The sequence below is a fragment of the Nannobrachium achirus genome (genome assembly GCF_963921795.1).
Source record: "Nannobrachium achirus genome assembly, contig: SCAFFOLD_232, whole genome shotgun sequence".
Classification (NCBI taxonomy): Eukaryota; Metazoa; Chordata; class Actinopteri; order Myctophiformes; family Myctophidae; genus Nannobrachium; species Nannobrachium achirus.
In genome coordinates, this window is record NW_027664767.1 from 3,424 (window position 1) to 21,654 (window position 18,231).

Sequence of the window (18,231 nt, forward strand, 5' to 3'; positions counted from 1 at the left end):
CCAGGGGGGGGAAATAAAAGTTACTTTTAAATATAAATCCATGAATGTCTCTTTGTCTATCGGTGCTGGTTATTATGTTGTTAGATTTACAGTAAAATAACTACAAATGCAAAATGTAACAAAATGGTCACTTTAACAAGCTATTATAATTATATTCTCCCCATCTTGACAGAATGGTATATTCCCAGGTTCCGCAGGTCAGCTGCACAGGTGCAATGCATTATTGTTAATTGTGGCACGTTTACTAACATGCCAAGTTTAGCTGCACTTGAACAACCGTTCCAGGCTGCCATATCCAGCCCAAGAAATCATAGAAACGGGGGAAAAAATAGAATGTACTTCTCAAAATAAATGTATCATGCCTGTTGCTAAGGTATTGCAACATGACTGGTGTCTTGCACGCGTGCGAAGGCGCACGTGCAAGACACCAGTCATGTTGCCATACCTTAGCTTTTTCTGAACTGTCGCCACTGTGTGTGTGACGTGTTATAATTGAGAGCCTTTTATTGTTCAATGCAATGCAACCATCAGTGTCAACAGCACCAAGTTCAGGTGTTTTCATTGAATCTATCAGGGTTAAAATGTAGTTTGAAGTTGTAATGGGTTTGTACAGGAAGGGGGCGTGTCTGATAAAATGTTTTTTTTTTTCTTTGTGAAACTCCGCCCCCTGCAGGAAGTGAGGTCATGGCGGAGCCGGCGTACTCAGACCTGATCGCTACTCATTACAACTATACTGGAAAGTTCCGTAAGGTGAGTGGTGGAAAAAAATACTTCAAGGAGTAGTTCACCTCCAAAATGAGACTTCTGTTAAAAAAAGAAAGAAAAAAGGTTGCATTTTAATAGCCTCTCCCATGTTAATGGAACGAAAATAGTCTTATGACGATGACAAAGCGTCATTGAGCTGTTGTGGGGTTAGCGTGCAACAAGGGTTGAATACAGGTTGATGGTTCAGCACTGCTTAACTGTCACCCCATAGTGACAGGCACCGACCAATGAGACAGAGCTAAACACTGTCCAATGGGACAGAGCTAAACACTGACCAATGAGACAGAGCTAAACACTGACCAATGGGACAGAGCTAAACACTGACCAATGGGACAGAGCTAAACACTGACCAATGAGACAGAGCTAAACACTGACCAATGGGACAGAGCTAAACACTGACCAATGAGACAGAGCTAAACACTGACCAATGGGACAGAGCTAAACACTGACCAATGAGACAGTCCTAAACACTGACCAATGAGACAGTCCTAAACACTGAAAGACGCTTAAGTGTCAAAGTTCAAAGGAACATCAGGAAACGCCACCAGCGTCATTCCACTCTAACAGCGTAACAGCGATCCATGTGTGGCTGCTTACAGAGAGAGACGGGGAGCCTCGCCCTCCCAAAGGGGAAAAGTAGAATCTGTGTGGAGAATTGATCTTCTTCAAGCATAAACACACAGTCTGCACAGCACGACCAGAGCTGCACAAGACCACCAAAACCACTCCATTTCCATTGAAATGCATTGAATCCACTCTCAGGGGTAGAATACTGTATTAGTGAGGTGTATTAGTGAGGTGTAACTTACACCAGGACTCAGAATACTGTATTAGTGAGGTGTTACTTACACCAGGACTCAGAGGTAGAAGACTGTATTAGTGAGGTGTAACTTACACCAGGACTCAGAGGTAGAAGACTGTATTAGTGTGGTGTAACTTACACCAGGACTCAGAGGTAGAAGACTGTATTAGTGTGGTTACTTACACCAGGACTCAGAGGTAGAATACTGTATTAGTGAGGTGTAACTTACACCAGGATTCAGAGGTAGAATACTGTATTAGTGTGGTGTAACTTACACCAGGACTCAGAGGTAGAAGACTGTATTAGTGAGGTGTAACTTACACCAGGACTCAGAGGTAGAAGACTGTATTAGTGTGGTGTAACTTACACCAGGACTCAGAGGTAGAAGACTGTATTAGTGAGGTGTAACTTACACCAGGACTCAGAGGTAGAAGACTGTATTAGTGAGGTGTAACTTACACCAGGACTCAGAGGTAGAATACTGTATTAGTGTGGTGTAACTTACACCAGGACTCAGAGGTAGAAGACTGTATTAGTGAGGTGTAACTTACACCAGGACTCAGAGGTAGAAGACTGTATTAGTGAGGTGTAACTTACACCAGGACTCAGAGGTAGAATACTGTATTAGTGAGGTGTAACTTACACCAGGACTCAGAGGTAGAAGACTGTATTGGTGAGGTGTAACTTACACCAGGACTCAGAGGTAGAAGACTGTATTAGTGAGGTGTAACTTACACCAGGACTCAGAGGTAGAATACTGTATTAGTGTGGTGTAACTTACACCAGGACTCAGAGGTAGAATACTGTATTAGTGTGGTGTTACTTACACCAGGACTCAGAGGTAGAATACTGTATTAGTGAGGTGTAACTTACACCAGGACTCAGAGGTAGAAGACTGTATTAGTGAGGTGTAACTTACACCAGGACTCAGAGGTAGAATACTGTATTAGTGAGGTGTAACTTACACCAGGACTCAGAGGTAGAATACTGTATTAGTGAGGTGTAACTTACACCAGGACTCAGAGGTAGAATACTGTATTAGTGAGGTGTAACTTACACCAGGACTCAGAGGTAGAATACTGTATTAGTGAGGTGTAACTTACACCAGGACTCAGAGGTAGAAGACTGTATTAGTGTGGTGTAACTTACACCAGGACTCAGAGGTAGAATACTGTATTAGTGAGGTGTAACTTACACCAGGACTCAGAATACTGTATTAGTGAGGTGTAACTTACACCAGGACTCAGAGGTAGAAGACTGTATTAGTGAGGTGTAACTTACACCAGGACTCAGAGGTAGAAGACTGTATTAGTGAGGTGTAACTTACACCAGGACTCAGAGGTAGAAGACTGTATTAGTGTGGTGTAACTTACACCAGGACTCAGAGGTAGAATACTGTATTAGTGTGGTGTAACTTACACCAGGACTCAGAGGTAGAAGACTGTATTAGTGAGGTGTAACTTACACCAGGACTCAGAGGTAGAAGACTGTATTGGTGAGGTGTAACTTACACCAGGACTCAGAGGTAGAATACTGTATTAGTGTGGTGTAACTTACACCAGGACTCAGAGGTAGAAGACTGTATTAGTGAGGTGTAACTTACACCAGGACTCAGAGGTAGAATACTGTATTAGTGTGGTGTAACTTACACCAGGACTCAGAGGTAGAATACTGTATTAGTGAGGTGTAACTTACACCAGGACTCAGAGGTAGAATACTGTATTAGTGAGGTGTAACTTACACCAGGACTCAGAGGTAGAATACTGTATTAGTGAGGTGTAACTTACACCAGGACTCAGAGGTAGAATACTGTATTAGTGTGGTGTAACTTACACCAGGACTCAGAGGTAGAATACTGTATTAGTGAGGTGTAACTTACACCAGGACTCAGAGGTAGAATACTGTATTAGTGTGGTGTAACTTACACCAGGACTCAGAATACTGTATTAGTGAGGTGTAACTTACACCAGGACTCAGAGGTAGAATACTGTATTAGTGTGGTGTAACTTACACCAGGACTCAGAGGTAGAAGACTGTATTAGTGAGGTGTAACTTACACCAGGACTCAGAGGTAGAATACTGTATTAGTGAGGTGTAACTTACACCAGGACTCAGAGGTAGAATACTGTATTAGTGAGGTGTAACTTACACCAGGACTCAGAGGTAGAATACTGTATTAGTGAGGTGTAACTTACACCAGGACTCAGAGGTAGAATACTGTATTAGTGAGGTGTAACTTACACCAGGACTCAGAGGTAGAATACTGTATTAGTGAGGTGTAACTTACACCAGGACTCAGAGGTAGAATACTGTATTAGTGAGGTGTAACTTACACCAGGACTCAGAGGTAGAATACTGTATTAGTGAGGTGTAACTTACACCAGGACTCAGAGGTAGAATACTGTAATAGTGAGGTGTAACTTACACCAGGACTCAGAGGTAGAAGACTGTATTAGTGAGGTGTAACTTACACCAGGACTCAGAGGTAGAAGACTGTATTAGTGAGGTGTAACTTACACCAGGACTCAGAGGTAGAATACTGTATTAGTGAGGTGTAACTTACACCAGGACTCAGAGGTAGAATACTGTATTAGTGAGGTGTAACTTACACCAGGACTCAGAGGTAGAAGACTGTATTAGTGAGGTGTAACTTACACCAGGACTCAGAGGTAGAATACTGTATTAGTGAGGTGTAACTTACACCAGGACTCAGAGGTAGAATACTGTATTAGTGAGGTGTAACTTACACCAGGACTCAGAATACTGTATTAGTGAGGTGTAACTTACACCAGGACTCAGAGGTAGAATACTGTATTAGTGAGGTGTAACTTACACCAGGACTCAGAGGTAGAATACTGTATTAGTGTGGTGTAACTTACACCAGGACTCAGAGGTAGAAGACTGTATTAGTGAGGTGTAACTTACACCAGGACTCAGAGGTAGAATACTGTATTAGTGTGGTGTAACTTACACCAGGACTCAGAGGTAGAATACTGTATTAGTGAGGTGTAACTTACACCAGGACTCAGAATACTGTATTAGTGTGGTGTAACTTACACCAGGACTCAGACGTAGAATACTGTATTAGTGTGGTGTAACTTACACCAGGACTCAGAATACTGTATTAGTGAGGTGTAACTTACACCAGGACTCAGACGTAGAATACTGTATTAGTGTGGTGTAACTTACACCAGGACTCAGAGGTAGAATACTGTATTAGTGAGGTGTAACTTACACCAGGACTCAGAATACTGTATTAGTGTGGTGTAACTTACACCAGGACTCAGACGTAGAATACTGTATTAGTGTGGTGTAACTTACACCAGGACTCAGAATACTGTATTAGTGTGGTGTAACTTACACCAGGACTCAGAGGTAGAATACTGTATTAGTGAGGTGTAACTTACACCAGGACTCAGAGGTAGAATACTGTATTAGTGAGGTGTAACTTACACCAGGACTCAGAGGTAGAATACTGTATTAGTGAGGTGTAACTTACACCAGGACTCAGAGGTAGAATACTGTATTAGTGAGGTGTAACTTACACCAGGACTCAGAGGTAGAATACTGTATTAGTGAGGTGTAACTTACACCAGGACTCAGAGGTAGAATACTGTATTAGTGAGGTGTAACTTACACCAGGACTCAGAATACTGTATTAGTGTGGTGTAACTTACACCAGGACTCAGAGGTAGAATACTGTATTAGTGAGGTGTAACTTACACCAGGACTCAGAGGTAGAATACTGTATTAGTGTGGCGTAACTTACACCAGGACTCAGAGGTAGAATACTGTATTAGTGAGGTGTAACTTACACCAGGACTCAGAATACTGTATTAGTGAGGTGTAACTTACACCAGGACTCAGAGGTAGAAGACTGTATTAGTGAGGTGTAACTTACACCAGGACTCAGAGGTAGAATACTGTATTAGTGAGGTGTAACTTACACCAGGACTCAGAGGTAGAATACTGTATTAGTGAGGTGTAACTTACACCAGGACTCAGAGGTAGAATACTGTATTAGTGAGGTGTAACTTACACCAGGACTCAGAGGTAGAATACTGTATTAGTGTGGTGTAACTTACACCAGGACTCAGAGGTAGAATACTGTATTAGTGAGGTGTAACTTACACCAGGACTCAGAGGTAGAAGACTGTATTAGTGAGGTGTAACTTACACCAGGACTCAGAGGTAGAAGACTGTATTGGTGAGGTGTAACTTACACCAGGACTCAGAGGTAGAATACTGTATTAGTGAGGTGTTACTTACACCAGGACTCAGAGGTAGAATACTGTATTAGTGAGGTGTAACTTACACCAGGACTCAGAGGTAGAAGACTGTATTGGTGAGGTGTAACTTACACCAGGACTCAGAGGTAGAAGACTGTATTAGTGAGGTGTAACTTACACCAGGACTCAGAGGTAGAAGACTGTATTAGTGTGGTGTAACTTACACCAGGACTCAGAGGTAGAAGACTGTATTAGTGAGGTGTAACTTACACCAGGACTCAGAGGTAGAATACTGTATTAGTGAGGTGTAACTTACACCAGGACTCAGAGGTAGAATACTGTATTGGTGAGGTGTAACTTACACCAGGACTCAGAGGTAGAATACTGTATTGGTGAGGTGTAACTTACACAGGACTCAGAGGTAGAAGACTGTATTGGTGAGGTGTAACTTACACCAGGACTCAGAGGTAGAATACTGTATTAGTGAGGTGTAACTTACACCAGGACTCAGAGGTAGAAGACTGTATTGGTGAGGTGTAACTTACACCAGGACTCAGAGGTAGAAGACTGTATTGGTGAGGTGTAACTTACACCAGGACTCAGAGGTAGAAGACTGTATTGGTGAGGTGTAACTTACACCAGGACTCAGAGGTACAGTAGAAGACTGTATTGGTGAGGTGTAACTTACACCAGGACTCAGAATACTGTATTAATGTGGTGTAACTTACACCAGGACTCAGAGGTAGAAGACTGTATTAGTGTGGTGTAACTTACACCAGGACTCTGGTCTGAAGGCAGACTCAGTGCTGGTCCACAGACATATCCTCATCCTCCATAGACCTTATTCACACCGCTGCCATCTTGGATCACATGACTTCCTGGGATAGCAGCCTGCATTACAAACCATTGTGAACAATGGAGCGATGGGCCCAAAATATGACTTCTATTCAACCAATTTATTTTTACCAAATTGACAAATGGTCAGATGACAACATCAACATCCCCAAACGGATTAATGCAGGCTGCTATCCCAGGAAGTCATGTGATCCAAGATGGCCGCGCTGTGAATAAGGTCTATTGGAGCGACGTGCAACAACTGGAGTCCGAACATCCGGGAAAAAAACGAGGGAACGCTGCCAGTCAAAGTGACTACTGGCCAATCACAGTGCGTCTTTTCCGGGACTTATCAATTCAATTGAACAGAGCTTTATTGTCATGTTTCCATCCAGTTGCTGCCCACAAGGGACATTCTTAAAGGCTGCGTACGTAAAGACCCGCCCCCACCTGCCTCTGATTGGCCTAGCAAGTTTCTGTGACGCACGTGGAAGCGATGCAGAATCCCTCGGTCAGGAGTCCCTCTCTCGCAGGTCTTTCAGTCTGAGTGTATTGAAAAAGCACCTCCCGTTGGTCCCACCAGGTTAGCATTCACCAGGTTAACATTCACCAGGTTAGCAAACTTAGCATTCACCAGCGTCGGCAGGTTAGTGTAATGGAGGTGATCCGAACCTCCCCAACCGGCTTTGAACCCGGGTCTCCTGTGTGAAATTCCAGTATCTTAACCATCACTCCAAAGGGATATCCCTATGGAACGAGGGCAGATACTAGACTTTTGAGGCTTCAGGCAGAGGCTGCGACTCTCTCCGCCACATTAGCATTCACCAGGTTAGCATTCACCAGCGTTAGTCTTACTGAGGTAAGGGTTAGGGTTAAGGTTAGGTTTAGTTGGTCGTACGAACGGGAGGTCGAACCAAAATAATAAATCTCTGTCCCCCCCGACTTTCGTCACCTCTGCACACTTCCAATACGCTCGGAATGAAAGGTTTGAAAGTGTTAGCCAGGATTTACTTGGGTGATGTGACGGACGAGGCTTGCACTGTGCACACAACAGTGCCGTAAAATAAACATCCAATGCAAGGTTAGGGTTAGTTGGGAACACGACACAAGTTGGTAGCTCCTTTCAGCTCCCTTCAGGCAAATCAATATCATGAGAGTTCAATGCATTTTAATTCAAAACATATTCACTTAGTGTTTCCATTGCATTAATGCGCATGAGGTTTTTTCAATAAAGCCTCAAAATCCACCTCCTCCAAGCGCATGAAAGATTTATGTGCAAAAGCCTTAATGTGCAAAAACGGCTTTATGGAAACGCAACTACTATCTATGGTCTGAAGGCTGACTTGGTGTAATGTTTCTTTCTACCTCTAGGTGGCGCATCAGGACAGTGGTCTGAAGGTGTAATGTTTCTTTGTACCACTAGGTGGAGCACTGACAGTGGTCTGAAGGTGTAATGTTTCTTTGTACCACTAGGTGGAGCACTGACAGTGGTCTGAAGGTGTAATGTTTCTTCCTACCACTAGGTGGAGCACTGACAGTGGTCTGAAGGTGTAATGTTTCTTCCTACCACTAGGTGGAGCACTGACAGTGGTCTGAAGGTGTAATGTTACTTTCTACCTCCAGGTGGCGCAGCAGGACAGTGGTCTGAAGGCGGACTCGGTCCTCTTCATCCTGGTGTGCTGTCTGATCGTCATGGAGAACGTGCTGGTCCTCACCACCATCTGGAGGACCAAGAAGTTCCACAAACCCATGTACTTCTTCATAGGAAACCTGGCCCTGAGTGACCTTCTGGCTGGAGGGGTTTATACTGCTAATATACTGCTGTCTGGAGCCAATACATACAGGTATTATTATATTTATACTGCAAACATCCTGCTGTCTGGAGCCAATACATACAGGTAGATTTAACAACCACATTAGATACCATGAATATTATTATTACTAGTAAGACGCCTCAGGGCGACATGCAACCTCGAGGTTGCGCCAATTCTTGGGCATCTGGCCAGTGATGAATATCGGACCAGTTACCCATATATGGAGTACCCTGGTACCCATATATGGAGATCCATGTACTGTATAAGGAGATATGCTGTGAGAGCCCAAACTTGCTTACTCAGTTATTCATTATGTGAAGTCCTATGATGGTCTATGACATCTGACATCATACCCTTTTATGCCCATACATGGAGATCCCTGTCTGTAGAACCAGCCATTAGTGTGGTATATGGCCGATGTGGCCTCCATATATGGGCATTCCCATGTGAAGTCCTGTTGATATGGGCTTAATATTGATGACATCAGGGAACTCCATATATGGGCATAAAAGGGATTCTGTTAGTGTGACATCACAGTGAAGCCAGAGCGTGATGTCAGAGGGGCAAACCCATTCTGTTAAGAATTTGGCTGCCCCGGTAGCCAAACTCCTTCACAGACGAGATAAGGTTTCCATGGTAACCCGCATCCCAGACGCTTGCTACGGGTGCTGGTGAAAGAAAAACCTGCATACGTCATGACGCAACGCAGCCAGAAGCAACGGAGAGCGGCCATTATCCATTGACTCCTATTCTATGCTGAAACATAAAAACGGCTTTATCTCGAAATAAGGTGCAAATAACGCAGAGGAGGCCGAGATCCGCTTGTTTTCACGGCGATACTATGCCGTGATGGTCGGCCCCGGTTAGGATTTTAGTTTTCACGACCGTTTTTTAAACAAACTGATCTCCTTCCTGTATCGTCAGTGTACACCCACGTTCACACGCACGGAGCTTGCAGGGCTCTTCAAAATAAAGTGCAAGTGAATGGTGGCAGCCGACCTGTGAGTGGTTCCCCTGACATCACAGTGATGTCAGAGTGACAAACCCATAGAACCACAGTGTCAGGCGTGACAGACAGACAGAGATACATACGAACAAGCTGTGACCGTTCACATACTAATCTGCGACCTATGGTCGCAATTATTATATTGACACTTATGCTAACCGCTAATGTATCTTAACAGTAATTAACTGTAATTACAGGTTAACTCCTACCCAGTGGTTTCTCAGAGAAGGCAGTATGTTCATCAATAATCATTAATTAACAGTTAATTAACTATAATTACAGGTTAACTCCTACTCAGTGGTTCCTAAGAGAAGGCAGTATGTTCATATTAACTATAATTACAGGTTAACTCCAGTATGTTCATATTAACTATAATTACAGGTTAACTCCAGTATGTTCATATTAACTATAATTACAGGTTAACTCCTACTCAGTGGTTCCTAAGAGAAGGCAGTATGTTCATATTAACTATAATTACAGGTTAACTCCAGTATGTTCATATTAACTATAATTACAGGTTAACTCCAGTATGTTCATATTAACTATAATTACAGGTTAACTCCTACTCAGTGGTTCCTAAGAGAAGGCAGTATGTTCATATTAACTATAATTACAGGTTAACTCCAGTATGTTCATATTAACTATAATTACAGGTTAACTCCAGTATGTTCATATTAACTATAATTACAGGTTAACTCCTACAGTATGTTCATATTTTAACTATAATTACAGGTTAACTCCAGTATGTTCATATTAACTATAATTACAGGTTAACTCCAGTATGTTCATATTAACTATAATTACAGGTTAACTCCTACAGTATGTTCATATTAACTATAATTACAGGTTAACTCCAGTATGTTCATATTAACTATAATTACAGGTTAACTCCTACTCAGTGGTTCCTAAGAGAAGGCAGTATGTTCGTAGCGCTCGCTGCCTCAGTCTTCAGTCTGCTGGCCATCGCCATAGAACGTCACCTGACCATGCTGAAGATGAAACTACACAACAAGGTTTGATTCATTAACTCATTGATTGATTGATTGATTGATTGATTGATTGATTGATTAACCCAGTGGCTTTCAACCCTTTTCATATTAAGGTCCATTTGAGTCTTGGACAACCAATGGATGAGATTTAACCTCCCAGACCCAAAACGCTGAATATTTTGTTGTCGTTGGATATAGGAAGGGAATATCTTAAAAAGTCCTGGAATAAATTCCTTACGAAAACATTTCTTCACAAATGTGTTCGTAAAGGTGTCTAGTAACACAGTTTCCCTAGGAGAATCCTTGACAGCTGCTGAAAGTTGGGCTCGCATTAAATTAACACACCAAAATAAATATGATTTAAAGGAGTAGTTCACCCCCAAAATGACTTTTTTTCTATTGATTACTCATGCCATGGTGAGTAGAGTTCAATAATATTTTTGGGTTTTTGACACATTCCTAAGACAAAAATTAGATTTGAGTAAATTTACCCCCATTGATTCCGGATGGTGACCCGTTTCGAAACGGGTCCCCATCCGGAACGAATGGGGGTAAATTTATTGTTGTCACATTTTTGTCTTAGGAATGTGACAAAAAACAAAAAATATTATTGAACTCTACTTTCCATGGCATGAGTAATAAATAGAAAAAAATTCATTTTGGGGGTGAACTACTCCTTTCATGATTCTGAATCCATTGCAAGCTTTAGTTTTGCACAAAATACATTCCTTGGGATGAAGGTGATGACTCATCACTAAACCATAGTTTTGTCAGGCTGTTTTTTTTTTGGGCCAAGGAATGTTTTTCTCCGAGGGAAACGAGATGTGTTACTAGACACCTTTACAAACACATTGGTGTGAGATGTGTTACTAGACACCTTTACAAACACATTGGTGTGAGATGTGTTACTAGACACCTTTACAAACACATTGATGTGAGATGTGTTACTAGACACCTTTACAAACACATTGATGTGAGATGTGTTACTAGACACCTTTACAAACACATTGGTGTGAGATGTGTTACTAGACACCTTTACAAACACATTGATGTGAGATGTGTTACTAGACACCTTTACAAACACATTGGTGTGAGATGTGTTACTAGACACCTTTACAAACACATTGGTGTGAGATGTGTTACTAGACACCTTTACAAACACATTGATGTGAGATGTGTTACTAGACACCTTTACAAACACATTGGTGTGAGATGTGTTACTAGACACCTTTACAAACACATTGATGTGAGATGTGTTACTAGACACCTTTACAAACACATTGGTGTGAGATGTGTTACTAGACACCTTTACAAACACATTGATGTGAGATGTGTTACTAGACACCTTTACAAACACATTGGTGTGAGATGTGTTACTAGACACCTTTACAAACACATTGGTGTGAGATGTGTTACTAGACACCTTTACAAACACATTGATGTGAGATGTGTTACTAGACACCTTTACAAACACATTGGTGTGAGATGTGTTACTAGACACCTTTACAAACACATTGATGTGAGATGTGTTACTAGACACCTTTACAAACACATTGGTGTGAGATGTGTTACTAGACACCTTTACAAACACATTGGTGTGAGATGTGTTACTAGACACCTTTACAAACACATTGGTGTGAGATGTGTTACTAGACACCTTTACAAACACATTGGTGTGAGATGTGTTACTAGACACCTTTACAAACACATTGATGTGAGATGTGTTACTAGACACCTTTACAAACACATTGGTGTGAGATGTGTTACTAGACACCTTTACAAACACATTGATGTGAGATGTGTTACTAGACACCTTTACAAACACATTGGTGTGAGATGTGTTACTAGACACCTTTACAAACACATTGGTGTGAGATGTGTTACTAGACACCTTTACAAACACATTGGTGTGAGATGTGTTACTAGACATCTTTACAAACACATTGGTGTGAGATGTGTTACTAGACACCTTTACAAACACATTGGTGTGAGATGTGTTACTAGACACCTTTACAAACACATTGGTGTGAGATGTGTTACTAGACATCTTTACAAACACATTGGTGTGAGATGTGTTACTAGACACCTTTACAAACACATTGGTGTGAGATGTGTTACTAGACACCTTTACAAACACATTGGTGTGAGATGTGTTACTAGACACCTACCTTTACAAACACATTGGTGTGAGATGTGTTACTAGACACCTTTACAAACACATTGGTGTGAGATGTGTTACTAGACACCTTTACAAACACATTGGTGTGAGATGTGTTACTAGACACCTTTACAAACACATTGATGTGAGATGTGTTACTAGACATCTTTACAAACACATTGATGTGAGATGTGTTACTAGACACCTTTACAAACACATTGGTGTGAGATGTGTTACTAGACACCTTTACAAACACATTGATGTGAGATGTGTTACTAGACACCTTTACAAACACATTGGTGTGAGATGTGTTACTAGACACCTTTACAAACACATTGGTGTGAGATGTGTTACTAGACACCTTTACAAACACATTGGTGTGAGATGTGTTACTAGACACCTTTACAAACACATTGGTGTGAGATGTGTTACTAGACACCTTTACAAACACATTGATGTGAGATGTGTTACTAGACACCTTTACAAACACATTGGTGTGAGATGTGTTACTAGACACCTTTACAAACACATTGGTGTGAGATGTGTTACTAGACACCTTTACAAACACATTGGTGTGAGATGTGTTACTAGACACCTTTACAAACACATTGATGTGAGATGTGTTACTAGACACCTTTACAAACACATTGATGTGAGATGTGTTACTAGACACCTTTACAAACACATTGATGTGAGATGTGTTACTAGACACCTTTACAAACACATTGATGTGAGATGTGTTACTAGACACCTTTACAAACACATTGGTGTGAGATGTGTTACTAGACACCTTTACAAACACATTGATGTGAGATGTGTTACTAGACACCTTTACAAACACATTGGTGTGAGATGTGTTACTAGACACCTTTACAAACACATTGGTGTGAGATGTGTTACTAGACACCTTTACAAACACATTGGTGTGAGATGTGTTACTAGACACCTTTACAAACACATTGGTGTGAGATGTGTTACTAGACACCTTTACAAACATATTGGTGTGAGATGTGTTACTAGACACCTTTACAAACACATTGGTGTGAGATGTGTTACTAGACACCTTTACAAACACATTGGTGTGAGATGTGTTACTAGACACCTTTACAAACACATTGGTGTGAGATGTGTTACTAGACACCTTTACAAACACATTGATGTGAGATGTGTTACTAGACATCTTTACAAACACATTGGTGTGAGATGTGTTACTAGACACCTTTACAAACACATTGATGTGAGATGTGTTACTAGACACCTTTACAAACACATTGATGTGAGATGTGTTACTAGACACCTTTACAAACACATTGATGTGAGATGTGTTACTAGACACCTTTACAAACACATTGATGTGAGATGTGTTACTAGACACCTTTACAAACACATTGATGTGAGATGTGTTACTAGACACCTTTACAAACACATTGGTGTGAGATGTGTTACTAGACACCTTTACAAACACATTGATGTGAGATGTGTTACTAGACACCTTTACAAACACATTGGTGTGAGATGTGTTACTAGACACCTTTACAAACACATTGGTGTGAGATGTGTTACTAGACACCTTTACAAACACATTGGTGTGAGATGTGTTACTAGACACCTTTACAAACACATTGGTGTGAGATGTGTTACTAGACACCTTTACAAACACATTGGTGTGAGATGTGTTACTAGACACCTTTACAAACACATTGGTGTGAGATGTGTTACTAGACACCTTTACAAACACATTGGTGTGAGATGTGTTACTAGACACCTTTACAAACATATTGGTGTGAGATGTGTTACTAGACACCTTTACAAACATATTGGTGTGAGATGTGTTACTAGACACCTTTACAAACATATTGGTGTGAGATGTGTTACTAGACACCTTTACAAACACATTGGTGTGAGATGTGTTACTAGACACCTTTACAAACACATTGGTGTGAGATGTGTTACTAGACACCTTTACAAACACATTGGTGTGAGATGTGTTACTAGACACCTTTACAAACACATTGGTGTGAGATGTGTTACTAGACACCTTTACAAACACATTGGTGTGAGATGTGTTACTAGACACCTTTACAAACACATTGGTGTGAGATGTGTTACTAGACACCTTTACAAACACATTGGTGTGAGATGTGTTACTAGACACCTTTACAAACACATTGATGTGAGATGTGTTACTAGACACCTTTACAAACACATTGGTGAAGAAATATTTTGGTAAGGAATTTATTCCAGGATATGACATTATTTCTGAAGTTATTCCCTTCCTAATAAGATTCCATGCTGTATTGATGTTGGTGCCATAAGAGAGATAACAGGCAAAACGATCAAAATAACTATTCTTCTGCATTCTCTAATTGTGTAGACTTCTTGTAAATTAAGCAATGCAGATGTTTAACAATAAAACAAGCCATTTGGTTTCATGTTATGCTCTCAAGAGTTAAAGATCTATAAGGGTCCATTTGGTTATACCAACTCTGTCTACTATCACCTTTGAACTAAATCATTACCAATAGCTTTCTTCACAAATGTGTTCATAAAGGTGTCTACCATCACCTCTTAACTTTTTCAAACCCAACTCCCTTGGGAAACTCTGTGAGAGCTAATCAAAGTTGGGGTCTCATTGAGTTTACTATAGGAAAATAACACAAACATAAATCTGCTTTAAGTAGCATGTGAGGGGTCAACATAGAGGTTTTTCATGATTCTGCATCAATGCAAGCATTTCTTTTTTGCACAAAAAACATTCCTTGGGCAAAACGTCTCCCACAAAACTATGGTTTAGTGACTTTTCAAAGACTTGGCTAACTTTCCCTAACTAAAGCTGGTTGCACTGCGTGTTTTTGTTGCATTTTGGAAAGGGATCGGAATCGGAAAAAATCAACCCTGGTCCGAAAATAAATACGAAACGGGCGGAAGTCTGTAAACCTGATTGACATAACTTGAGGTTGATTTCTTTATTTGCGCGCTCTGAAATTCACTCTGATATTCGGCCCGAAAAGCGCAGCAGTGTGCAAAGACCTTAACAGTCCTTCCTGTCAACCAATCAGATGTCGATTACTGTCCTGTCAACCAATCACAGTCTCTCTCTATGTGGTTGCCAGGGCAACACGTGCAGAGTGTTCCTGCTGATCAGTGCGGTGTGGATGGTAGCAGCGGTGTTGGGAGGCCTGCCTGTGATTGGCTGGAACTGCATCGACAACATGACTCGCTGCTCCACCGTCCTTCCTCTCTACCACAAGACCTACATCCTGTTCTGTACCACGGTGTTCAGCGTCATCCTGATGGCCATCGTGGTGCTGTACGCCCGAATCTACGCCCTGGTGAGGGCCAGGAGCCACAAGCTGGTGTTTAGAAAGGTACTGTATACCATGATAGAGGTACCTCCACCCCTCATACCACCTCTCCTCTATGATAGAACATCTACGCCCTGGTGAGGGCACGCAGCCACAAGCTGGTGTTCAGAAAGGTACCTCCACCCCTCTATACCACCTGTACCACCTCTTTACCCACCTGTACCACCTGTACCACGTCTTTACCTCTCTGTACCACCTATTCTCTATGATAGAACATCTACGCTTTGGTGAGGGCACGCAGCCACAAGCTGGTGTTTAGAAAGGTACCTCCACCCCTCTGTACTACCTGTACCACCTGTACCACCTCTCTGTACCATAGAACATCTACACCCTGGTGAGGGCCCGCAGCCACAAGCTGGTGTTGAGAAAGGTAAAAACTACATTGAGTGTAAAAAAGATGGACTATGGTAACTAGTGGTGTCAACAATAATCCATTCAGCGATGCATCGCAATCCGGCCGTGCAGGATTCTGAATCGATGCTGCCTAGTCCCTTAAATAAACCGACGTGTGAAACAAGAATGCAGCACATGCAACAAACCTCTGGTGTTTGCAGATACTGTACCGTACTGTGTGTACACTGTGTGTGCACTGTGTGTGCACTGTGTGTACTGTGTGTACACTGTGTGTGCACCAGACTGATAATAATTACACCTTTTTACATTGGCTTCTTTCCACTTCATCACAGATGCAATCTGTTCCTGTTTTTATAGTTAACTTATAGATATACATGTATATCTAGTCATGCAGAGGTGTCTACTCCTAGCTGTACCCTGCTGCTGTCCCTTTTCTTTGAACTGTATCTGTAACCCTAACTGCTAAGCTGCCTCTGGCGACTGACTAGGATAATGTTAGAATTTTTTTTTAGGCATAGTTTTTCTAACTTTAGGTTAGGTTTAGGAATACCAGGTGAATACCGCTGGATTTGGACCCCAGGAAGACTTAGCTGATGTTTAAATAAACAAATAAACAGGATCAATAAAGGTCTTTCTGTCTGTCTCTCTCTAAAGGTTGCTAACAACGGTCGCGGCAGCGGCAGTGCTAACCCCAGCAGCAGCAGTAAGAGCTCAGAGAAGTCCATGGCTCTGCTGAAGACGGTGATCATCGTGTTGAGCTGCTTCATCGCCTGCTGGGCGCCGCTCTTCGTGCTGCTGCTGCTGGACGTGGGCTGTGAGATCCGTTCCTGTCCCGTCCTCTACAAGGCCGAGTGGTTCCTGGCGCTGGCGGTGCTCAACTCGGCCATGAACCCTCTGATCTACACGCTGACCTCCAACGAGATGCGCAGAGCCTTCCTCAAGACGCTGCTCTGCTGCACCGCCTGCCTGCGCGCTCCCGCCCTGCTCGCCAAGTGCCACTCCTCCTCACAAGGTCAGGACAGCTCTGGATTGATTGATTGAATTATTTGATTGATTGATTGATTGAAGACTTTATTGTCAGTTTGCATAGAAAAAGCTACAGTTTCATGACTAAAAGGAGATCCTAGAAAGCACTTGGCTTATTTGCACAGGAAACCACTTAAGTATCTCATATAACATTGAATGAAAGACAGATAGAGCACAGTACTATGGAGTAGATAGCTAGAAAAAACCCCGAAAGAAAACAGTGCAGGAAAATATATACAGTAGATATTTACAATAGAACGGTCAGGGGAGGGTAGGGCTGGGCTAGGTTTGTTTTTACCAGTTACGAACGGCTGCCGCCTGTAAGTGGTTTTTCAGGGCGATTTTAAAGTATGCTAGGGAACCACACTCCTTTAAGGCCTTCGGTAAGGCGTTCCACATTTTGGTGGTATAGCAGAAGAACGAGTTTGACCCTTTGTTTGATCTTTCTTTATGGCTTAGTTTTAGTTTAGTTTTTTATTAGGCCTAGTTCTTGTTGTAGTAACATTGCATCCTCGTCCTCCCATCCCATAGGGGGCGCTATGGGCGTGGAGTTCAGCCGCAGCAAGTCGGACAACTCGTCGGCTCGAGCCAACAGGGACGGCGGCGACGGCGACTACACCTCTCCCCGCGAGACTATCGTATCATCAGGAAACGTCACCTCAACCTCCTCCTAAAGAAACTCCTTCAAAAGCCTTTTCACCAGGCTTTCTGCTACACTTACTGGAACTATTGGAAAGTTACATGAAGTATTCTACACTTACTGGAACTATGAGTGAAACCTGGGCTCCTTCCAAAGTTACAGGAACTATTCTCCAGTTACAGGAAGTATTGGGACATCAAGAACTATTGGGAACCAATTGAGACCATCATATCGTCCGGAAACGGAAGC

At 42.0% G+C, this 18,231-nt stretch overlaps 1 protein-coding gene across 1 annotated transcript; it reads left to right on the forward strand.

Annotated features, from left to right (window-relative positions):
- Positions 1 to 684: 684 nt before the first annotated feature.
- LOC308280808 (sphingosine 1-phosphate receptor 1-like) lies at positions 685 to 18,016 on the forward strand (the record flags this gene model as incomplete). Its single annotated transcript, XM_080755124.1, has 6 exons — positions 685 to 750; positions 8,254 to 8,474; positions 10,334 to 10,463; positions 15,711 to 15,970; positions 17,000 to 17,328; positions 17,874 to 18,016. 6 exons carry the CDS (start codon positions 685 to 687, stop codon positions 18,014 to 18,016), a joined length of 1,149 nt encoding a protein of 382 aa, XP_080611250.1.
- Positions 18,017 to 18,231: the final 215 nt, after the last annotated feature.